Here is a 25,662-nt window from a genome sequence, read left to right on the forward strand (position 1 = left end):
ATTGATCATAGAATCCCTACAGTTCAGAAGGAGGCCATTTGGTCCATCGAGTCTGCACTAACTCCCTGAAAGAGCATCTTACTCAGGCCCACCCTGTGCCCTATCCCTGTAACCCCACATGTTTACCCCTTTAATCCTCATAAAGTACACATCTTTGGACAATCATGGGCAATTTAGCCTGGCCAATCCTCCTAACCTGCACATTTTTGGACTGTGGGAGGAAACCGGAGTACCTAGAGGAAACCCACACAGACATGGGGAGAATGTGCAAACTCCACAGAGACAGTGACCCAAGCCGGGAATCGAACTGAGGTCCCTGGCATTGTGAGGCAGCAATGCTAACCATGGTGCTATCATGCCACCACTTGGATAGAACATGACAGACAAGAGCTGTGCCACAATGCCTACAGGAAACAAGACTTACACAACAACAGAATGTAAATTCTTGCAGCCAATCGTCAAGTTCCTTGGGCATACAGTGGATGCATCCAGTGTCAGATAAAAGGAGCAACCAAGGAGTTATCAGCTCCATGGAACAGAGGAGATTCATAGGTTTGGTTAACCAAATCAGAAAGGTTCTGCCCAACCTCTCATCAGTGAGCTGCTATGTCAACTGTAATGATAAGACAATATATGGCGTTGGGAGGAAGTTCAAAGAGAGGTCTTTTGGAGAAAATCAAAAATAGCTGCTGATATCGCCTGGTACTTTAGATCAATATGGCCAGGGTCTACCCTACTATCCTTGCTGCAGTGCATCTTCTACAGGATTGGGAGCTGTACTCTTCAGATACAGATGGATGGAAAGTGTAGACCAGTTTACTATGCACCCCATTCAATGACACAGACTGAACGGAGACGTGCAATGACAGGAAAGAAACATTAACTGTTACGTGGTCTTGTGAAAAATTTGCAGATTATGTTCTTGGTCTCCACTTCAAGATAGAGACAGACCACACTAAAGTTTATTTATTAGTGTCACAAGTAGTCTTACATTAACACTACAATGAAGTTACTGTGAAAATCCCCAAATTGCCACACTCCGGCGCCTCTTCGGGTACACTGAGGGAGAATTTAGCGTGGCAATGCACCTAACCAGCACGTCTTTCAGACCATGGGAGGAAACCCATGTAGACACAGGGAGAATGTGCAGACTCCGCACAGACAGTCACCCAAGCTGAGAATCGAACCCAGGTCCCTGGTGAGGCAGCAGTGCTAACCACCATGCCAACGATATTTCTTGATCGATTTGGGATTATTGAACTCAAAGACAGTGAGTGGCGAGCATATTTGTGTTTTCTTTTTGGGTGTTGTATTCAGGTTTAAATAACGAGTGCCTTGTGGAATAATTATGCCCCTTTCGGAGGCTAAGAGACTTGGTGATACTCTTAAATTCTAAGGAATTAGCAAAACTGCCTCCACGAGAATAACAATTCAGACTGAGGGTGATGAGGATTGATGCAAAGACACAGTATGTTTTAGGGCAACTGCAGATTACGGTAGGTGCTTTGTCCCTCTAACCCAGTGGCAAGATCTGAACAAAGTGATGTACTCCTTGTTGAAGAGGTAGAAACCTTTGCATCAATAACAGCCACAACTCTACAAGCAACAACTCCGAAATCAGAAGTGAACAGAACTCTGATGAAGAATGTGCTCAGGTCAGAGTACTGCATCAAAGGGTGGTCAGCATACATGCCACACACTCCCATTCTCAGAAAGTACCAAGAGCAGAAAGAACACCTCAGTGCAGTTGATGATTATTCATCTATGAGGAAGAGGATCTTTCCAACAATTCAGAAACTCAAAGGAGCCGAGGACCCATTTGGTTAGACTGATTAATTTGCCACAGTGGTTGGCCCAATAAAAAAAGAAATTGAAGTCACAGACTTGAGGGAGATGTTGTTTAAAGGGGTTAATTCTAATTGTGTAGAATACTAATGAGACAGTATACCTCATCAAAGGAAGTGATGCAATGTCACATGATCATGCTCTCTTTTGTTGAACTTCATGGCCAGATGAAACCATGACAATTTATTTCTCAATAAAGATAAACAGACTCTGTAAATAATCTGTGTCAGCACAAGGAGACCAAGAGTCTTGTGTTCATCAATTATAATCAGCCTCACCATCCCAAATCCCCTACCATCAACATCCTGACATTGATCGGAAACTCAACTAGGCCAGCCATGTAAATACTGTGGTGACTATGACAGGCTGGATGTTAAACAGAGTGGCTCATTTCCTGACTCCCCAGTGCCTTTCCACCAGTTTCAAGATACAAGTCAGGAGTGTGATGCAATTGTAGAATTGCTGAGGACGCTCTCAGTTAGTTTCACCAAAACTAAGATAAATTTGAAATCTTTATAGCAGATTATTTAACAGGTACAAAGGTGACCCTGGGCAGCTAGATTGTACAATAGGGATGTTGATGACATTGGAGACATGCCAGGGTCAAACTGATATGTCTAATATAGTAGGTAGCGCATTCTCACCTGATACCACCAGGACAGCCCATTGGCCATCTGCAGCTCTGATACACTCTCTGCACGTATGTTCCATTCTGTACTTGGCAGGAGACGGTTTTCGTTACAGTGTATGGACACCAATTCCTTAAAAAAAAGAACATACATTACGACGGTTAAAACTGAATTAACTTAACCCAAATCATGAAAGAGTACACCAGCATAGTTTACAAAAACAAACAAGAGTCCTGATGAAGGGGCCATCTGAGGTCCTGAGTCATTATTTGCCAAGTTGCTGCATATTTCCAGTCTTCTCCCATTCTGAAATGATGGCCCAGATTTTCCGGTCTCTGGATTGTAGGTGACCTGAAATGCACGTCAGGACCCTGTGAGGTTCTGACCCGCTTATCTTCATGGGAATTGCCCAGAAGTTTGAACTTATGACAGACCTTCTGAAAAAGTCTCCAACTCAGAGCTGGATTCAGAGACTTTGTTGGACAGCTCCAACTTATTTAACTGGATAGTTACCCAGAAAATGCTTGACAGAAATATCCTAGACTAACTCTTGGGTAACTATACAGCTGACACCACACCCCCCCCCCCCCCCCCCCCCCCAAGTCACTCACATTGACCCTCCCGCCTCAACACCCCACACCCCACCACCAACTAACCCAATTACCCCCTGACCTATTACCCACGCTGCCACCTCACCCATTCACTCATTCATCCATTCAGACAAGACATTTAACCTTAAGTCAGTGCCATAAAAAGGAGAGGGTGGGTGATATGGTGGGGGGAGTATACGCTCTGCATTTCTGAAGAAGTTAGCCTCAGTAGACATGGTCAGAAATGTGAAGAAGCATCAGGGCACAGAGCAGAAATCCAATGGTGAATGCCACTTTGTGGAATAGCCAGGCCAATATTATCCTTTACAGTTTTAAATGTAACATTCTTAAACGTAGGGATGAACAGAATGAAAATCCCAAGAATTGACTCCTGTTAAAATGGTTATACAGGTAACCAGTGTGTAGATTAAAACAGCACACTTCTCTTCCCCCGTGGTTCAATAACAGTAAGGGTTGCGAGCAACAGAATTCAGAATTCTTTATATCAGGATGATAACTAGTCTGTTCTGGTAGCCGGGATGCTGATAGGAGTCAACTTCAATACATTCGTTTTAAGAGGTGGTGCTGTTCACAGCACTCCAGCTGTAGTCTAACTAGGGCTTTTCATATCTGAAGCATGATTGCCAAGCTTTTACCTTCCAATCTGCTATATATAAATAAATAAAAGAGAGAGAGAGAGACCAGCATTCAATTAGCCTTATTTTTCTTATTTTCTGCATTTTCTGATCATGACAGTTTAATGGTCTGTGTACATTTCTCTTTAGATATCTACTAGCCCTTCCCAGTAAACTAGCCAGTACCTCATGGGGTCACAGGCCAAGACCCTAAGGATCTCTGCTTCTGCCATCATGTACTCAACTGCAGAACACAGCAACTCAGTTTGCTATCAATCCACCCAGGCAAATATCAATGTGCAACTCAACTAATGCATCATCATTGGTACTCTTCGACAACTCATCTCCCCGCTCCCAGTCCTGAGCAACATTGCCACTCACCGCTGCCACCTGCCCCCCCTCTCTCTCCCCTCCCCCCCCACATCATGAGGCTAATTGTAACAGACAAGTTATTGGTGAAGGTCTATTCCAATCCAAGCTTGCCCTTATTCAATGATCTCCTCAACCCACCAGCAGCCACCCCAAATGGTTAAACCAAGCATGCCGAGGAGTGACTACTGAGGACTTATGGCAGGAGATAACTCCACCAGAAAACACTTTCTCATCGTAGGCCTCATTGCTCATCCACATCAACAGTGGGCCATTTTAAACCATTTCCAGACTGGCCTACGTCTCTGTGCAGCCACCCAAATTCAGTGGGGTCACCAAGACTATCCAGGCTGTAGCTAGGGTGCAGTCCAAACAATACTCAGTTTTGGAGGAGTGTCCACTGACTAAACTCAAAGGTAGGCTTAAACAATTCTCTGTAACTGCTGACAAAGCAATTGCTTGGCTTGGTAACTATGCACACAGTAAATAAATAAGCATTTAGGAAGTATCCTGCTCCATTTGCCTACGTTAAAAACCATTTTGATTTGATTTATTGTTACATGTACTGGTATACAGTGAAAAGTACTGTTTCTTGCAGGCTATACGACAAAACATACCGTTCATAGAGTACATATGGAAGAATGAAAGGATAAGGCACAGAATATAGTGTTGCAGTTACAGTTAGGGTGAAGAGAAAGATCAGCTTAATATATGATAGGTCCCTTCAGAAACCTGATGGCAACAGGGAAGAAGCTGTCCTCGAATTTATAGTTTATTTATTAGAGTCACAAGCAGGTTTACATTAACATTGCAATGAAATTACTGTGAAAATCCCCTAGTTGCCACACTCCGGCGCCTGTTCGGGTACACTGAGGGAGAATTTAGCTTGGCCAATGCACCTAACCTGCATGTTTTTCAGAGTGTGGGAGGAAACTGGAGCACCCGGAGGAAACCCATGCAGACACGGGGAGAACATGCAAACTCCGCACGGACAGTCACCCAAGGCCAGAATCGAACCTGGGTCCCTGGTACTGTAAGGCAGCCGTGCTCACCACTGTGCCACCTGATAAATTGAAGACATAGAAAGAAGTCTACTTGGAGTGTAGTAATTTTTCGACCCTTGATAAGAAAGTTCAAAAGTACCGCTGGATTCTTCTTTTCATTCCATCTTCACATTGCTTAAGTTCAAGGGAAAGGTTTTCCAGTTAACATTACTGTCACCTAGAATATGCATAGACAATAACTTGTGCAAGTGCATTGTGTGTGGAAGAATTTACATAGGGTTTCTCCAGGTGCTCCGGTTTCCTCTCTCAGTCCAAAAAACATGTTGGTTCGGTGCATTGGCCATGCTAAATTCTCCCTCCCAGTGTACCCGAACAGGCGCCGGAGTGTGGCGACTAGGGGGTTTTCACAGTAACTTCATTGCAGTGTTAACGTAAGCCTACTTGTGACAATAATAAATAAACTTTAAAAACTTAAATTTTGACAATGGTAGAATCATCTTTTATCACTTTAAACAAAGTTAGACATTTACATACAACTGAAATATAAGCTGTAGAATTTTTGCATGACATTTTGTATTTGGAGGGTTTGAAATTCAAATATTGATGCCATGATAGGATCCCTGCAGTGCAGAAGGAGACCATTCGGCCCATCGAGCCTGCACCGACAACAATCCCACCCAAGCCCTATCCCTGTAACCCCATATATTGACCCTGCTAGTCCCTCTGACATTAGTGGACAATTTAGCATGGCCAATCCACCTAACCCACAAATCTTTGGAGCGTGGGAGGAAACCGGAGCACCTGGAGGAAACCCACGCAGACACGGGGAGAACGTGCAGACTCGGCACAGACAGTGACCCAAGCCGGGAATTGAACTCGGGTCCCTGGTGCTGTGAGGCAGCAGTGCTAACCACTGTGCCATCGTGCCGCCCTCAATAATTTGATCCAATATATGCTAATGGTCCCCATATTTGAGAAATGGGTCATTCAGCCTGGAAAGGCTGTGCCAGTGGGTTATGAGGCAAGTTGTCTGCTTGCTCTCACTTTCATTGCTTATTTATGCTGATGCGGTTCAGTCTCTCACTGCTTTAACAAACATCATGTGGAGATGCCGGCGTTGGACTGGGGTGAACACGGTAAGAAGTCTCACAACACCAGGTTAAAGTCCAACAGGTTTATTTGGTAGCAAATACCATAAGCTTTCGGAGCACTGAGAGCACATTTCGGAGCAATGAGAGCACATTTCCACTCCATCTGATGAAGGAGCAGCGCTCCGAAAGTTTATGGTATTTGCTACCAAATAAACCTGTTGGACTTTAACCTGGTGTTGTGAGACTTCTTACCGTTAACAAACATCGGCAGTTTATCACTGACCGTAAGGAAAATGTTAACATTTCCCATTCGATGGAAACAAGCAAGGTTCAACTGCTATTTTAACTGGAGGCCAGAGCAGAGAATCTGTCAGGAGAAGTCAGCTGGATGTGCAACGGGGGTCAGAATCGGGCCAAATTAGTACATTTCTCTGCTTTCTTTCTCAGGCCAGTTGTAACCACTGTGCCATCGTACCGCCCAGTCGGTTGGTATGTGTTCTCAGACTCTTGCATCTTTTCCATTTGCCGAAGTTCTGCCTATTCATTTAGTACCTATCAATACTTCTTTGTAATTGTGCAGTTCCCTCTACATTGCTTAAAACCTGGCCTACCTTTGGGACACTGGCAATCGCTTTCTGACCTTTCATCCAAGTCATGAATGAATACAGTGAATAGTTGAAGCCCAGTCACAGATCCTTGTGGGACAGCACTAGCCGTGTCCTGGTAGTTAGAGCAGCTGCCATTATGCCCACTCTCTGACTCTCAGCTGATTTCCTAACCATGTTAATAATTTGCCTTCATGGGCATAAGCTTCAACTGTAGCTAAGAGTCGAGGGACTTTATCATCCATAACCATTTCCTATTCACTACTTTAGTAAAATCTTCCAGAGTTCAGTTGGGTTTACAGGACCTACCATTTATAAATCTATGCTGGTTTGCTCGGATCAGTTGAAAGTTTGAGGTGTTTGGTTACCCAATCCTTAATTATAGAGTTCAGTAAATCCCAACAATGGACATTAGACATGTGTAGTCTATAATTCTCACCTTCCTGAAACAGTGGAATAATAGGGACACTTTTCCAATCTAAATTTCTTCATTGAGAGAACTTTGGAGGCTTTTTGTTTGGACACTGTGGTTTGCCAGGGTTGTGGAGACTACGGGCCAGCGAGGAGATGCTTCGGATCGGGAGGGTGGGAGAGGGAGGTTGAAGGTGGTCAGTGGATCACAGGAGGCTCAAGGTTAGGGTTGCTGGGCCGAGCAGTGCCAGCTCACGTGAGGGGGTAGAGAGGTGCAGCAGACTGACAAATCCCACCCACCCTGCTGGGGTTAAAACTCCCCCTGAGGAATCACCATGAGGGCGAGGTGTTAAGAAGTGAAAGTGATGCGAGGAAAAATGTTTTCATCCGGAGAGTGGTTAGAGTCTGGAATGAACTTCCTGACAGGGTGGTGGAGGTGGGTTTGATCAAAGTATTCAAAAGGGAATGGGATTGAAAAGAAAAGAAATGCAAGGTTACAGGAATAAGTGCAATTGGGTAGAATGCTCTTTCAGAGGGACTCAATGGGCTGAAAGGCCTCCTTCTGCACTGTATAGATTCTGTGCAATCAGCAGACTGTTAAATTAATTCTTATAGCACTTTATTGTTTGGTGTTGTTGCAATTCTGCAGTTAGTGTTGCCCGCAAAATGATGACCAGATGACCTATTTTTGCCTTGTATGGTGTGCGGAAGGAATGTCCGGAAGAAATGCGCATCAAAAACCTCTCTGCTTTTCTTTTCAGCTTTCAATTGCTCGAATTCTGGACTGGGAGTGGAATCCACAACCGTCTGACCCAGAGGTTACTCACTGAACAAGTTTAACACGTGGCACCATTCTCTGGCATTAATTGCCCTGCTTCACTGCCTATTCAACACTCCTGGAAGGTGAGAGTTCTCTCACATTGTGCCAGGCACTAGTGCAACAGCAGGAGATGACACGGCGTGAATAGAATTTGGTCATGCTTCTTATTGGAGAGAGTCCAACCCTCCTTGGGGCTAGTAGACTGGCGCCAATAATGAATTTGATTTGTGTGGCCTGGGAAGGAAGTCATTTACACCGAATGTTCTGACTTCCTCCAAATCTCTCAGCCTTGGGGGCCCGAATAGAACTGTGACTACCCTAATTTCCCAGACAAAACTCAATGTGTTGCTTTATTTCTACATTGGACCCCACCCACCTGCACCCCCCACCCCTCCCCACCAACCACCACCCCACCAATGTAATAGCAGACCTGAATTGGAAAAATAACATTTATTTAATAAAGTACAAAGTATCCCGTTTGGCTACCACATTTCCCTACAAAACATCTGTGCCAATATTTCAACAGTAATTATTTGGCTGTGAGGTGCTTTAGAACATCCTGTGAGTAGGACATGCTATATAAATGCAAGTTCTTTATAGAAGTTCTATTTATGCCAGCTAGCTTTTTTTGGAATGAAGAGCTTTGTACAATAAATCTGGCTCGGAGACCAGTGCCAATGTGGTTTTGTGGCTTATCCTGTCCATGAGCATTCAACAAAATAATTTCCTCCCGTCCTGACTTGCGAAGACCCTCCGCTCAAGTGGTCATTCTTCATGTGAGATGTTGTGGTGTCAGAAAGCTATCTGACTGTGCGGACATCAGGTTAAAATCCAGTCCTGTCCCAATTGGACATCTACAAATGTGTACTTCAGGGGTTGCTGGATAGCAATAAGCACTAACTAACAACAAAAACAACTTGTATCTATATCGTGGCTTTAATGTGATACGATGTCCCCAACCACTTAGCAGGAGGTTACAAAACAGAATTTGTCACCAAGCCACATAAGGAGATATTGGCTGAATTCTCCAGCCGTTCACGCCCCGCCGTCGCTGCAAGCGAGGACAGAGGATTTGGCGCTCAGTTTAGAAAGTTTATTGATTTAGTAGTCACAAGTAAGGCTTACATTAACACTGCAATGAAGTTACTGTGAAATTCCCCTAGGCGCCACACCCCGGTGCCTGTTCGGGTCAATGCACTTAACCAGCACGTCTTTCAGATTGTGGGAGGAAACCGGAGCACCCGGAGGAAACACACGCAGACACGGGGACAATGTGCAAACTCCACACAGACAGTGACCCAAGCCGGGAATCGAACACGGGTCCCTGGTGCTGTGAGGCAGCAGTGCTAACCACTGTGCTACCGTGTCGCCCCACACCACTCACTGCAACGGGACCAGAAAATCCCACCAGCGTGAACAGCCAGAAAATTCCTCCCATTATGGCAGAATGCCAAACACTTGGTCAAAGAGGTAGGCTTAAAGAAGCCTTAAAAGGATGAAAGTGAAATAGAGAGGTGGAAAAGCGTAGGAAAGGTGTGGCCACCGAAGCTGCATTCACCAATGGCGCAGCCATTCAAACCTGGGATGCTTAAAGCAGCCAGTATTAGAGAAGCGCAGATATCTCAAGTGAAGAGGCCACGGAATGTTTTAAAAATACGGATGAGGGTTCTTAAAACGGAGGTATTGCTTAACCAGGAGCCAGTGTGGGCCGTGGGGTGATGGATAAACAGGACTTGGTGCAAGGACACAGGCCTGTTTGAATAACCCATCTTCCAAGCCCAGTGGTTCTGAGATAAATTAAATGCTATTGAGGTTGAGATCAGTTAGTGCAACACATACCAGGAAAGATCTTTTTGGACCTTCTGATCTTTATGGTTTAGCCTTATAGCGATAGTTTGTCATAACTCCAAAACAATTTCTCTCTGATTCACACGAAGCACATACAGATTAACACAGCATTGGCATCGCGAATGTCTCAAGTTGGAGTTGTGACATGGTCGCACTGATAATAGGATCAAGATAATCTTTCCAACTACTTTCTATAGAAATGCCTTTCCCTCACCTTGCAGTGTCGGACAACTGCTGAAAAACTCTGACTACTTTCCCCACGCTTGGGGATGCACCAACAGAATGGGAAGTGTGACAAAATGGCGTGGTAAGCATTTCAAACTTTAACAAGAAGAGAAATCGATTAAGACTAACAAGTTAAACACAATAAGAAAAATGACAACAAATAAAATATATCATATGAATAGAAGTGGGAATCATGATTTTCAGAAACCAACACTAAGGTCTGGAATGATAGTCTACGTCGCTGGGCGAGTTATTCTCACTTGTCCTCGAGAATATTTGTCGCAAATATTTTCGTATTGTCCCCATCAAAGGAATACAAGATGTGAATTTGCAGAAGTTATGCGAATACCCAGTTATTGATGATGAATTGGGCGGCACAGAGCCAGGGACCCAGGTTCAATTCTGGCCTCGGGTCACTGTCGGTGTGGAGTTTGCACTTCCCCGCCGTGTCTGTGTGGGTTTCTTCTCACAGTCCAAAAATGTGCTGGTTAGGTGCATTGGCCATGCTAAATTGACCCTAGTGTCGGGGGGACTAGCAAGGTAAAATGTGTGGGGCTATGAGAAAGGACCGAGGTGGGATTGTGGTCAGTGCAGACTCGATGGGCTGAATGGCCTCTTTCTGCATTGTAGGATTCTATAATTCACTTTGTCCTTTTTTCAATCTCAAAAAAGAGAGATAAATGCAGAGACTGCTGATGGATCTTGTATGATTCTTGTATTGTAAACACTGCTCCAGTAAATCACCCCATCAAAGGTTCATGCTTTAACTCAAGAGATGGATGATACTGCTAATATAAACACATCACAAGGCACAAGTCAGGAGTGTGATGGACTACTCTCCACTTGCCTGGATGAGTGCAGCTCCAACAACACACAAGACATTTGACACCATCCAGGACAAAGCAGCCCACTTGATTGCCATCCCGTAAACAAACATTCAGTCCCTCCACCAACGATGAACAGTGGTAGCAGTGTGTACCATCCACAAGATGCACCACAGGAACTCACGAACGTTCCTTAGGCAGCATCTTCCAAACTCACAACCACTACCATCTAGAAGGACAACAGCAGTAGACACATGGGAACACCATCACCTACAAGTTTCCCTCTAAGCCACTCATCGTCCTGACTTGGAAATATATGGCTGTCCTTCACTATCGCTGGATCAAAATCCTGGAAATCCCTGCTAGACAGCACTGATGTGGAGATGCTGGCGTTGGACTGGGGTGGGCACAGTAACAAGTCTCACAACACCAAGTTAAAGTCCAACAGGTTTATTTGGTAGCACGAGCTTTTGGAGAGTTGCTCCTTCATCAGGTGAGTGCAGGATTTGTTTCACAAACAGGGCAAATATAGGCACAAACTAGATAATGATTGGAATGCGAATCTTAACAGGTAATCAAGTCTTTAAAGGTACAGACAATGCGAATGGAGAGAGGGTTAAGTACAGGTTAAAGAGATGTGAATTGTCTCCAGCCAGGACAGTTAGTGAGATTTTGCAAGCCCAGGCAAGTCATGACGGTTACAAATAGTGTGACATGAACCCAAGATCCTGGTTGACGCCACTCTTATGTGGGTGTACCTATACCTCAGGGACTGGAGCGGTTCAAGAAGGCAGCTCACCCACCACCACCAGGGTGGCACAGTAGCACAATGGTTAGCACTGCTGCCTCAGAGCGCCAGGTACCCAGGTTCAATTCCAGCCTTGGGTCACTGTCTGTGTGGAGTTTGCATGTTCTCCCCGTGTCTGCGTAGGTTTCCTCCGGGTGCTCCGGTTTCCTCCCACAGTCCAAAGATGTGCGTGTTAGGTTGATTGGCTATGCTAAATTGATCCTAGTGTCAGGGGGATTGGCAGGGTAGATGTGTGGGTTTACGGGAATAGGGCCTGGGTGGGATTGTGGCCAGTGCGGACCCGATGGGCCGAATGGTCTCCTTCTGCGCTGTAGTGATTCTATGATTCTCAAGGGCAACTAGGGATGGGCAATAAATACTGGTCTAGCCAGTAATACCTACATCCGGTAAAATGAATTTTTAAACAAACTTCAAAGTTGATCCTCCCGTTCACTTTTCGCGATTCAGCGTCTATGTGAGTGAGAGTGTGGCGAGTTCCAAGGGTCCTATTGGGCTGAGGGTGAATCTGGGCTGGATATTTATTTGTTTTCTCTTTAATTTGGTTGGGAGAAGGGAAAGCACACGGCTGTTTACACCGGAGACCTCTACCCATCAGAAGGACATTAAACATTCTCCGTTCGTTCACTGGCCTTTAACGGGACTATGCCATTCATGAATAATTCAATCAAACGGAACGCCCAGTTCCGACTCTCCAAAGCAGTGAGGCTTCTTGATGAGAATCTGAAATAAAACTTCAATTGGTGACAGTGTTCGAGGCTGGCTCTAACTTCTGGACACTGTCAGCCGAGCCGGAGCAGTGTTAATGTTTGGATAATGGAGGAATGAGGGTTTGGAGTGGTTGCTGCTAGTTTGTGGGTGGTTGTGACTGGGATCTGTTATTAGAATGCATGCTCCGGAAATCTGTTGCTGATCAGTTGCCACAGGCAATGTTGTGATTTCAATACTTAAAAAAAAACCTCAAGCTCCTACAGTAAACACTGTTTTGGGATGCATGATTAGCACTGCATTGATATTTAAAGCGAGTTCTCATTTGACAGTGGAAATTCTAAAGGTGCTTAGACTATCTATACAACTATTTGATTAAGTGGTTCCTTGCAGTTTAATTTCACGCAACAGCAGCGTGAAAAAACCCATCTGCAAAGACCTCCTATGAGTTCATTAGCACTCCTGGCCTGGGAGAGATACATTCACTTCGAATTACTGTTAGCAGGAGATGCCAGACTCTCCAATAGAACCAGCCTGACGTGACTGATGAGGAGTTTATTTAAAACCGACCGGACTGCGCTCTTGACTCACTTAAGATAAATTCCACCCCTCATTTCCATCGTGGTAAAATGTCCCAGTTAGCTTGTCAGAAAAAAAATGTCCCAGTTAGCTTGTCAGAAACTCCCACCAGAGGAGCTCCATAATTGTCGCTCTATTTTTAAAGCAGCCTGATATCTGGCCTATTTCACTGCAACCTCACCCATAACATCAGATATAATCAGATGGATAATTTCGAATGTACCAAAGTTGATCAGACAAAGTACATCAGAGAGAGAGAGAGAGTTTAGTCCTGAAGGTCGTATCCGTGGGTCATAGAATCATAGAAACCCTACAGTACAGAAAGAGGCCACTCGGCCCATCGAGTCTGCACCTACCACAATCCTACCCAGGCCCTACCCCCATATCCCTACATATTTTACCCACTAACCCCTCTAACCTACGCATCTCAGGACACTAAGGGGCAATTTTAGCATGGCCAATCAACCTAACCCGCACATCTTTGGACTGTGGGAGGAAACCGGAGCACCCAGAGGAAACCCACGCAGACACGAGGAGAATGTGCAAACTCCACACAGACAGTGACCCAAGCCGGGAATCGAACCCAGGTCCCTGGAGCTGTGGAGCAGCAGTGCTAACCACTGTGCTACCGTGCCGCCCGGGTCCGTACCGGGTCCTAGAACACAAGACCAGTTTAGTTTTAATAAAAGAAAAATGCTGCAAAAACTCAGCAGGTCTGGCAGCATCTGTGGAGAGAGAAACCAGCTTAATGCTCAGCGTCCCTGTGACTCCTCAGCACTGAAGCCAGTTAGATATGATGGAGTTTATCCTGTTTAAAAGGAGGTAATCAGCTTGGATCATGTAGATCAGGCCCAAGACAGGAGGTGAGAGCCCTGTCTTGTCAGCTTGGATCGGGAATGTCTCAACTTGTTGAGACTCTGAATTGGACTTGATTTGATTGAATTGGAATAAAAATACAAAAAAAAAGGAGGTAGAGCAAAACAGACCTTCAGGGATAGGTGGGTGCTTAGGAGAGGTTTGACAATGATGTCATGGACACAAGACAAAGGGAGTGTTAATGGTAATGTTAAAGAATAAAGGAGGTACTAATAGTGGCCTAAAGATCAGATAGCAGAATGTATTAATAGCAGAATAGGGTCAGTGCTCTCTGAAAGCAAAACATTGGAAAAGTGGCAGGTGGCCCTTTCAAGAGAGGGGGAAAAATAAGACCAAAAGGATCAAAATGGAGGAGAGAGTTCATAATGTGAAGTTATTGAACTTAAATCTGGAAGGCTGTAAAGTGCCTAGGAGATTGGGCGGCACGATAGCACAGTGGTTAGCACTGCTGCTTCACAGCTCCAGGGACCTGGGTTCGATTCCCAGCTTGGGTCACTGTCTGTGTGGAGTTTGCACATTCTCCTCGTGTCTGCGTGGGTTTCCTCCGGGTGCTCCGGTTTCCTCCCACAGTCCAAAGATGTGCGGGTTAGTTTGATTGGCCATGCTAAAAAAATTGCCCCTTAGTGTCCTGGGATGCGTAGATTAGAGGGATTAGTGGGTAAAATATGTAGGGATATGGGGGTAGGGCCTGGGTGGGATTGTGGTCGGTGCAGACTCGATGGGCCGAATGGCCTCTTTCTGTACTGTAGGGTTTCTATGATTTCTATGATGCTGTTCTTCCAGTTTGCATTGGGTTTCACTGGAACATTGCAGCAGTGATGTGGAGATGCCGGCGTTGGACTGGGGTAAACACAGTAAGAGTTTTAACAACACCAGGTTAAAGTCCAACAGGTTTATTTGGTCTCAGATTTCCACTCCATCTGACGAAGGAGCAGCGCTCCGAAAGCTAATGGCATTTGCTACCAAATAAGCCTGTTGGACTTTAACCTGGTGTTGTTAAAACTCTTACTTACATTGCAGCAGGCCAAGGAAGGGCCTGTGGGCTTGATAACAGGATGGTGAGTTTAAAATGGCAAGCAACAGGAAGATTGGGGTTATGTCTGCGGACTAAGTGAAGGTGTTCTGCAAAGTAATCAGCCAGTCTGTGTTCAGTCTCCCCAATATTGGGAGCAGCAAATACAGTAGATCAGATTGAAGAATGGACCCTTGGACAGTGAGGAAGTAATCACAGAATCCCTACAGTGCAGAAGTGGGGCGGCACCATGGCACAGTGGTTAGCATGGCTGCCTCACAGTGCCAGGGACCTTGGTTTGATTCCTGGCTTGGGTCACTGTCTGTGTGGAGTCTGCATGTTCTCCCCGTGTCTGCGTGGGTTTCCTCCAGGTGCTCCAGTTTCCTCCCACAGCCCAAAAGACATGCTGGTTAGATGCATTGGCCATGCTAAATTCTCCGTCAGTGTGCCCGAACAGGAACTGGAGTGTGGCGACTAGGGGAATTTTCACAGTAACTTCATTGCAGTGTTAATGTAAACCTACTTGTGACACTAATGAATAAACTTAAAAAAGGAGACCATTCAGCCCATCGAGTCTGCATCAACAACAATGCCACCCAGACCCTATCCCTGTAACCCCCATGTATTTACCATACCAATCTCACTGACACTAAGGGTCAATTTAGCACGGCCGATCAATCTAACCCACACGTCTTTGGAGTGTGGGAGGAAACCAGAGCACCCGGAGGAAACCCACGCAGACATGGGGAGAACGTGCAAACTCCACACGGAAAGTGACCTGAGGCCAGAATCGAATCTGGGTCCCTGGCACTGAGGCAGCAGTGCTAACCACTGTGCCACTGGGCACTGGGGTTACACTTTCTTAACTGTCTTTCTTTAGCAGCTTTACAAAAGCCATGGAGTGCTGAAATATCACTCTCAGTGGAAAGAGAGATTGGGAGGTCGGATAAATCTAGTGCCAGTCTGAACATTGGTTTTGTTCTTTGGATATCTCTTAGGGGGTGGGCGGCCTCTTGAATATTCACAGGAAGAATCATCTTGGATTGCTTGAAGGGCGATTAACACAACCCGTGTCAAACTTTCAAACCACAAGGGATTGCTGGGCTATTCCGGGAGCACTGCTCTAAACAATTAGATGCTTCTTTTGTACTGAGGCTTTGTGTACGAAAGCCAACCATTGTCATTCCACCCGGCTAGAGATCCTCCCCCCCCCCCCCCCCCCGCCCCCTGTCAAAAGTAGGGAGGTAGTGAGGAAGTTAGTTAGGACACTGCTTATACCTCGCCAGCATCATTCCTTTTTTAAAAAGCTGAAATCTTTCTAAACGTATTCTAGTCTCTGAATGGAGATAAATCCAATATTGCAAACAATTTTCCAGCATTTTCTCTTTTCATTGCAAACAATTCAGCTTCCACAACTTGTGACACTAATAAAATAAACTCTAAAGTGTCTGTCCCCACTTTATGTCAATGTCCGCAACCACACAATATTCCCGATCGGCGCATTATTCAGGACATTAACAGAATGAATAGCCAGAGCACTGGGATTACACATCGGAGCAACTTGGCTGCATAAGTTCTGGCCACTCGTGAGGCCGTTGTAAGAAAGCCGCTAAGTCCATTGGCAGACTGTCCAAATATCCATTTCAAACAATAACCCTCTGCCAAAAAACAGCAAGCGGGACAGGCCAGTCCCATCAGGATTTATGGAATTGTATGGAGAGTTCTAGTCACTGTTTAAATGCTCACTCCTCTTCATATGGGAGTTTTGTCAATCAAAACACGTGTTGCAGGCAACTATTGTAAGAAAATGAGAGTTTTAAATGGAAGCAGACCCTCCACCCGCCCCCCGATATTATTTAACCATTTGGAAAGGATTAGACAGCCAAACAGCTGGAGCTTTCAACAATTGGGGAATTTCTCTAAATTCAGGGGGATAAGAAAGTGTTTATCCAACACTCTGATTAACCTTTCCCCGCAAGTCAGCCTGTTTGTGTTCCCCACATCCGGACACTACTAACCACAGGCACTGACCCAGAACCCGTCTGCAGCAACTCACAATCAGCCTTTTGTACCTTATCTAAGACTGGTCTTTCCCACTCTCCTAAGTTCCCACTGTTAGAGGGGGATTAAAAGAAAAGGAGTAAAGCCGGTTACCTGCGAGTGAGAAACCCATTGCTGGCAATTCCGAGCTGGTCCTTGCTGCCTGCTGAGTACTTGTACTGAAATCCAGTCCCCCACGAAGTGCGCACTAGGGGGACTAAGTACAGCAGGAAGAAAGTAGCCAGGACGCCCCTCCACGATGCAGTGTGCCACTGGAGCTTGCTGACAGCGCCAGCACACACAGTCCCTGCCATTCCCTGCACAACTGTGGACTGGGTGATGTTGGATTATCTCCGGATGGGTTAAAGCAGCGCTCACAGTCCGCCTCCCTGCTTGGCAATGATGTGGGAGCACTCTTCCCAGCTCAGCTCCCGGACTGCTGCGGCAATCTCTCACAGCTCCCCAGTCCTCAGGATGGACAACAAGCCGAGAGCAGCAAACATCCACGAGTTAATGTCGCTTGATCAATTTATCCCTATCATTGAGGACCAATTCTGGGAGGGCTTTTTGTTATATATATAACATGGGCTGCTTGGCTCAGAGTGAAGACTGAGACCCTGGTGCCTCCTCTCTCTGTTTTTTGGGTCAGGGCAGCGTGTGTTTTGTAGTTTCCCCCCGGAGGAATTTCATTGACGTCTGGCTGATGGATTGCTGGCACGGAAGAATCAGACGGGGTTCTCTCTCTCCCTCCCTCTCTCTCTCCCTCCCTCTCTCTCTCTCTCTCTTCCCCCCCCCAATGGATTAACGACGCGGCGCAATCAGGTTCTTGAAAAGATCTTGCACTCCCGGCAGATCCCGCCCTCCTTATTCATCCAGGAAAAAAAAACCTGGGTCGCCTTAAAATGTTTCACAGGCACAAGCCGCTCTCATAGCCTCAGTAATTCGGATATACGGGTCCTGTGTGCAGAGTAGTACCTTGTAGAAACGCTGCCCAAACAACTCACTTAGCATGAAACAGCTAAAGCCCCGAGTCAAATTAGTTTCAAATTTGTGGCAGTACTTTTCTTTTCAAAGTGCCCTGAATGTGTCCAAAGCCTGTGGAAGCTAGAGGGCACTATTTAGTAAAGGAAGCGATTCTCTGTCAAGTTGGGAGTGAATTTTGAGTTGTGTAGCCTGAGTAACAAAGTTACTGACCACTCTTTCTCTCTCTCCCTCTGCAGGCGTTGCTAACATTTTTTGCTTTTTATTTTCACGCTTCCTTTTGCCTTTTTTGATTTGATTTATTATTGTCACATGTATTAGTATACAGTGAAAAGTATTGTTTCTTGCGCACTATACAGACAAAGCATACCGATACCTATACTATCCACTGCTTAACTCAAGAGTTTACATGAATATTGCAGGATATACTGCCGTTAATCCACTCAAACTAGCCACGCTATGAACCTCGGTGTGCATTTTTAAAAATTTAGCCAGTTTATCCACTTCAATCTTCCTGCATTGAGGGAATCGCTTATGGAATGACAGGTAGGAGACTAGGACACCAACCCTATGAGATGGAGAAATGAGCGCCTATGGAGAACAGATAAGTTAAAACAAATCGGAACGATTAAAACACTTTTCAACCATTCATTGTAAATCCTGGTCAAGCAGGGAATTTCCCTGAACGATACGGTGCAGGTAATTAAGTTTTGGCAATTATTGGATGAGATTGTCTATTCCATTTTATCCAGTGAAATACCATTTTTTCAAAATGAAATCAACCGAGTTTTATTTCGTTGACTAATTACTCTCCCCACTGCTTTCTGAAATCAGGTAAATACATGGCCACAACACTAGGCGATCTCTTCGCGTTCATTTTCCCTACTTAATGTTGTTTCCGCCAACTTCCTTCAGTGAGTGTACCAGTGAGTCTATGGACTCATTTTCCCTTTTAAAGATAGGGAGATTCGACGAGTGACGGGACATTTACACCCCAAAAGAATAGCCTGATTGGAGAGCCAAAAACGTTCACCCTCCAAAGAGGGTGTGAATTTCCGAACTATGGAGCTGAGTTCCCTCCCTCCCCTTCTCCAGGGTGCCCACTTTGTTCTGTGCCTCTTTTTCCAACCCACAGTGACACCACTCCGAGCTGGAAGGAGCAGCGCCATGCTGCGGGGCAGGTATTCTCAAACACTCCCAACACACACGAGATCCCTGTGATTAGGTTTGTGAATGGACGCTGCAAAATCAACTGAGTTCCGTTAACCCAACCATCTTGTTTGTAAGCACATGCTATCCAATACCTATCTTAATCAGAGCAGTGCCCCTCCCAGTCATAACAATCTAGAGCAGTTTAGTGCATTGGCGAGGAAATGGAAACCAACTCAGTATAATGTATATCATATCATTTGACCAAGCTTTTAAACTAAAGGTCGTTTTAATGGAATGGTTCCAATGCAATTGAAAGCTTGTCAGCGCTGATTTGACTGTTGATGGCATGGTACATGAATGTTCTCCCGAGACAATGAACCCAGTTATCGGTTTTCATTATGATTGTATCGAGAAAATGAGAGCCGCTTAGCTCAGTTGGCTGGACGGCTGGTTCCTGCCGCAGAGCAATACACAGGAAGGAGTCTAACAACACCAGGTTAAAGTCCAACAGGTTTATTTGGGAGCAAACGCCGTTAGCTTTCGGAGCGCTGCTCCTTCCTCAGGTGAGTGGGAGATCTGCTCATAAACAGCAAACAGGGCATATAAAGACACAAACTCAATTTACAGAATAATGAATGGAATGCAAGTCTTTACAGCTAATCAAGTCTTAAAGGTGCAGACAATGTGAGTGGAGAGAGTATTAGCACAGGTTAAAGAGATGTGTATTGTCTCCAGACAGGACAGCCAGTGAGACTTTGCAAGTCCAGGCAAGTTGTGGGAGTTACAGATAGTGTGACATGAACCCAAGATCCCGGTTGAGGCCGTCCTCATGTGTGCGGAACTTGGCTATCAGTCTCTGCTCAGCGACTCTGCGCTGTCATGTGTTGTGAAGGCTGCCTTGGAGAACGCTTACCTGAATATCAAAGGCCGAATGCCCGTGACCGCTGAAGTGCTCCCCAACAGGAAGAGAACAGTCTTGCCTGGTGATTGTCGAGCGGTGTTCATTCATCCGTTGTCGTAGCGTCTGCATGGTTTGCCTCGGGACATCCTTTCCTGCAACGTATCAGGTAGACAATGTTGGCCAAGTTGCAAGAGTATGTACCGTGTACCTGGTGGATGGTGTTCTCATGTGAGATGATGGCATCCGTGTCAATGATCTGGCACGTCTTGCAGCGGTTGCTGTGGCAGGGTTGTGTGGTGTCGTGGTCACTGTTCTCTTGACGGCTGGGTAGTTTGCTGCGGGCAATGGTCTGTTTGAGGTTGTGCAGTTGTTTGAAGGCAAGAAGTGGGGGTGTGGGGATGGCCTTGGCGAGATGTTCGTCTTCATCAATGACATGTTGAAGGCTCCGGAGGAGATGTCGTAGCTTCTCCGCTCCGGGGAAGTACTGGACGACGAAGGGTACTCTGTCCACCGTGTCCCGTGTCTGTCTTCTGAGGAGGTCAGTGTGGTTTTTCGCTGTGGTGCATCGGAACTGTCGATCGATGAGTCGAGCGCCATATCCTGTTCTTATGAGGGCATTTTCAGCGTCTGGAGGTGTCTGTTGCGATCCTCCTCATCCGAGCAGATCCTGTGTATACGGAGGGCTTGTCCGTAAGGGATGGCTTCTTTAACGTGTTTAGGATGGAAGCTGGAGAAGTGGAGCATCGTGAGGTTATCCGTGGGCTTGCGGTACAGTGAGGTGCTGAGGTGACTGTCCTTAATGGAGATGCGTGTGTCCAAGAATGCAACCGATTCCGGAGAGTAGTCCATGGTGAGTCTGATGGTGGGATGGAACTTGTTGATGTCATCACATAGTAGTTCCAGTGATTGTTCACCATGAGTCCAAAGGAAGAAAATGTGATCGATGTATCTAGTGTATAGCATCGGTTGAAGGTCCTGTGCGGTGAAGAAGTCTTGTTCGAACCTGTGCATGAAGATGTTGGCATATTGAGGTGCAAATTTGGTCCCCATGGCTGTTCTGTGTGTCTGGATGAAGAACTGGTTGTCGAAGGTGAAGACATTGTGGTCCAGGATGAAGCGGATGAGTTGTAAAATTGCATCTGGAAACTGGCAGTTGTCGGCGTTGAGCACTGAGGCCGTTGCAGCAATACCAGCATCCCCACGATGATGGCGTCGAGTGCCGAGACATCCATTGTGACATGTCAATTCAACATATCATTGATGAAGACGAACATCTCGCCAAGGCCATCCCCACACCCCCACTTCTTGCCTTCAAACAACCGCACAATCTCAAACAGACCAATGTCCACAGCAAACTACCCAGCCTTCAGGAGAACAGTGACCACGACACCACACAACCCTGCCACAGCAACCGCATGAGAACACCATCCACCAGGTACACGGTACATACTCTTGCAACTTGGCCAACATTGTCTATCTGATACGCTGCAGGAAAGGATGTCCCGAGGCATGGTACATTGGGGAAACCATGCAGACGCTACGACAATGGATGAACACCGCTCGACAATCACCAGGCAAGACTGTTCTCTTCCTGTTGGGGAGCACTTCAGCGGAAACGAGCATTCAGCCTCTGATATTCGGGTAAGCATTCTCCAAGGCGGCCTTCACAACACACGACAGTGCAGAGTCGCTGAGCAGAGACTGATAGCCAGGTTCCGCACACATGAGGACGGCCTCAACCGGGATCTTGGGTTCATGTCACACTATCTGTAACTCCCATAACTTGCCTGGACTTGCAAAGTCTCACTGGCTGTCCTGTCTGGAGACAATACACATCTCTTTAACCTGTGCTAATGCTCTCTCCACTCGCATTGTCTGTACCTTTAAGACTTGATTAGCTGTAAAGACTCGCATTCCAATCATTATTCATTATTCTGTAGATTGAGTTTGTGTCTTTATACGCCCTATTTGCTGTTTATGAGCAGATCTCCCACTCACCTGAGGAAGGAGCAGCGCTCCGAAAGCTAGTGGCGTTTGCTACCAAATAAACCTGTTGGACTTTAACCTGGTGTTGTTAGACTCCTTACTGTGTTTACCCCAGTCCAACGCCGGCATCTCCACAGCAGAGCAATACAAACAGCATGGTTCAATTCCCGTACCTGCCTCCTCTCAAACTTGTCCCTTTCCTGAGGTGTGGGTTCACAGCACTGCTGGGACCTGGGTTCAATTCCAACCTTGGGCCGGGGTGGCATGCTCGTTAGCACTGCTGCCTCACAACACTAGGGACCCAGGTTCAATTCTGACCTCAGGTGATTGTCTGTATGGAGTTTGCACATTCTGCCTGTGTTTGTGTGGGTTTCCTCCAGGCATTCCAGTTTCCTCCCACAGTCCGAAAGACGTGCTGGTTAGGTGCATTTGCTATGCTAAATTCTCCCTCTGTGTACCCAAACAGGCGCTGGAGTGTGGCAACTGGGGGATTTTCACAGTAACTTCATTGCAGTGTTAATGTAAGCTGACTTGTGACTAATAAACAAACTTGTGTGGTGATCCTCAGTTTAAATCACCACAGATTTCAGCCTATGGTCATCTGACACTGTGGCAATTTTACCTTTTATCCAGAGGACGATTTGCTTGTTTAAACTTCCAACTATTGTAGTTAAATTTTTCCAATAAAAGTCTGAAAAACTACATCTACTAAACAGGATTAAAATATTTTTGCAGACTTGTCTAAGTATTCTACAGAATGTAAAACTACCTTAACTCGACCTTCTCCAAATTGCGATTAATACAAAGATTTAATTCATTATGATTAGTACAAAGAATTAATTAGGATTAGTGCACACATTTTAAAATGTTTATTTGGTTGTAGTTGTAAGAAAACCTAAAGCAGATCTTCCAACAACAGAGGCACAGTGGTTAGCACTGCTCCCTCACAGCCCCAGGGACTTGGTCACTGTCTGTGATGAGTTTGCACATTCTCCCCGCGTCTGTGTAGGTTTCCTCCAGGTGTGCTGGTTTCCCCCCACAGTCCAAAAGATGTGCTGGTTAGGTGCATTGGCCATCCTAAATTCACTTTCATTGCACCCGAACAGGCGTCGGAATGTAGCGACTAGGGGATTTTCACAGTAACTTAACTGCAGCATTGATGTAAGCCTACTTGTGACTAATAAATAAACTTTGCTTAGATGCGGCTTAACTAATATTACTTCTGGCCTCTAAACTAATCATTTTATTCTGATTACACAGCAAGCAGCACAGAAATATTGGTTAGCCCATTAAAGTGCTAGGCATAGTAAAAGCGATGATCACGTCACGTGTACACCATGGCACTTTCTACATCAAGTGTTTCTTCTTAGGCAGTCCCGCTGAGTTTAAGGTGAGTTGCTTCCACACTAAAAATGAGTTCTCAGGTGACTAAGATGTCCAGTGGATTATTTGTGGTCTCTGTTACAGGTGGGGCCCATGGTGATTGAATGGGTGGGTAGGTTGCCCAGGTTGCCAAATGCTCATTTTGCTGTAGCTGCTTGGCTACAGCTTGCTTTCGACAGTAAAACTCGAGGTCCTTCCCAGATGCTTTTCCTCCACTTTGGGTGGTTTTGGGCCAGGGATTCCCAGGTGTCGGTGGAGTTACTGCACTTTTTCAAGGAGGCTATGAGGGTGTCCTTGAAGTGTTTCTTCTGCTGTCCTGGAGCTCACTTCCCGTGTCAAAGCTCTGAGAAGAGTCCTTGTTTTGGTAGTCTCATGTCAGGCATGCATACAACGTGGCCGCCCAGCAGAGCTGATAAGCATGTGGTCACTGCTTTGATACTGGGCTGAGAGAGAACACTGATGCTGGTGCTCCTATTCTGCCAATGGAGGATCTTACAGAGTTAGTGCTTTTAGTACTTTTACTTTGAGGTGCGTAGTCCACATCTGAGCCATTTTGGGGGTGGATATCACTACCGCTCTGTAGACCATGAACTTGGTGCCAGTTATGAGGTCATGGTCTTCAAACACTCACTTCCTCAGGTGACCAAAGGCTGCACTGGCACACTGAAGGTGGTGTTGAACCTCATTACCAATGTCTGCTTTTATTGCCAGTAGGCTCCCAAAACATGGAAAGTGGGCCACATTGTCCAAGGGTAAAATATTGATTTTGATAACTGTGGGTGGCGGGGGGGGGGGGGGTGTGTGTGCGCTGTGTGGAGGACCTTTGTCATACGGATGTTTAGTGTAAGGCATATGCTCTTGTACGCCTTGGAGCTTGGCCTCCAATTGTGCACAGACACAAGTGTCGTCTGCATACTGTAGCTCAATGACATGGGAGACGGGGAAGTTGAATAGTTTCCCATTTGTTCTTTAGCTTAGCTTCATTCCAGCTTGCTGAGGGCAAGATGGATTGCTGCAATGAGGAAGATAGAGTGGAGCGTTTACATCAATCACATTTTACAGCTGATATACACTGAAGTCAATTATTTCGGGGATTTTGGCATAAGGATATTGACAATAGAAGTTCAAAGCAGCAGATAACAAATGTAGGAAGCAGGATGCTCCTCGTCATACACGAAGATCAATTCAAATCAATAGTTTTCCAAATAAGAAAATAGAGACAAAGCAGCTGAAATTATTTAATTGTCCTCACTGCATATGGCAAGCATGTTGTTGTCAATGCAGCACAGCTCAAAAACAAATGCTGAAAGCATAAATAATTTTTATTCTTCTCTCCATCTCTAAACCGCACCTCCCCAAGTGCCGTTGAATGGTTTAAGTAACATCTTTATAACTGACATTTATGGGAATGGAAAATGATTAGTGCCAATTGAGGGATGTAAGCAGTGGGTCTGGGATAAATAGGGAATGTGGTTGGATCATTATGGCAGAGACTGTAGAGTGTACACGGATGAACTAAAATAGGATGAACGACTTGCCTCATCGACAGTTATCTAATGGTTTACTGCACATAATCACCACTGTAGTTGGCATTCAGGAAAGTGCACAAACATTGATGATTGTAGTTAGAGCAGCGTAAATGTACATCTAAAAAAATGTTAAAATACAAGTCTCAGTAATTAGAAAGATTGCACAAATGAAATATTTTATGGTTCTGAATATAGATCTATTGAAGAAATGATCAGCGATGATGTACTGAACTGTTTCCAGCCTAGGGTTGATAGTTACTATGGACAAAAGCCTCTGTAAAGTTCAAAACTAAAGAGGGTACTTTTATAGCATTGTACTTATTTGGCCATCTCTGCTGTAGATTTCCTGGTGTGGAGATTTCCTTCACAAAGTATTTTGCATCAGTGTTTGTGAAAAATTATCAGCAGTTCACCCACATTACCACACACGTGAAGCAGTCACTAATAATGACTAATAGGTGTAATGGGGACTGTAGATATAAGTAGAATGGCAACCTAAATATACTGATAGATGAACAATTTTCCCAGGGATCCAACTCAGAAAATGAATGTTATTAATATATTACTGGGGTTGTATCACAAGCCTAAATGGATTAGATTGAACTTGAAAGAAGAATTCACTCTTGGCTGTGAAGTCAATCTAATGGTATACTATTGCTTAAATGACAAGATTTTTAGGCAGAAAATGTTACTGTGATCTGCACAGGAATGGATTTGCTTGCAAGCAAAATGTATATTTTCTTAATGGGAAAGAAATGCCTGTAACTTCTCCCTCTTACCCCAAAGGCTCAGGTAAGTAACTTCACTAACCAGG

General features: G+C 45.4%; 1 protein-coding gene across 2 annotated transcripts in view; it reads right to left on the minus strand.

The window, feature by feature from the left end:
• emid1 (EMI domain containing 1) overlaps positions 1-17,698 on the minus strand; it is a 369,825-nt gene extending 352,127 nt beyond the window's left edge. For both annotated transcript variants that reach the window (XM_078227412.1, XM_078227413.1), the window contains exons 1-2: positions 17,031-17,698; positions 2,490-2,606 (exon numbers count right to left, since the gene is read on the minus strand). In XM_078227412.1, the coding sequence (XP_078083538.1) occupies positions 2,490-2,606; positions 17,031-17,230 (317 nt within the window). In that variant the 5' untranslated portion in view covers positions 17,231-17,698. The remainder of the gene's footprint in view (positions 1-2,489; positions 2,607-17,030) is intronic.
• Positions 17,699-25,662: the final 7,964 nt, after the last annotated feature.

Source organism: Mustelus asterias, chromosome 13 (genome assembly GCF_964213995.1).
Source record: "Mustelus asterias chromosome 13, sMusAst1.hap1.1, whole genome shotgun sequence".
Taxonomy (NCBI): domain Eukaryota; kingdom Metazoa; phylum Chordata; class Chondrichthyes; order Carcharhiniformes; family Triakidae; genus Mustelus; species Mustelus asterias.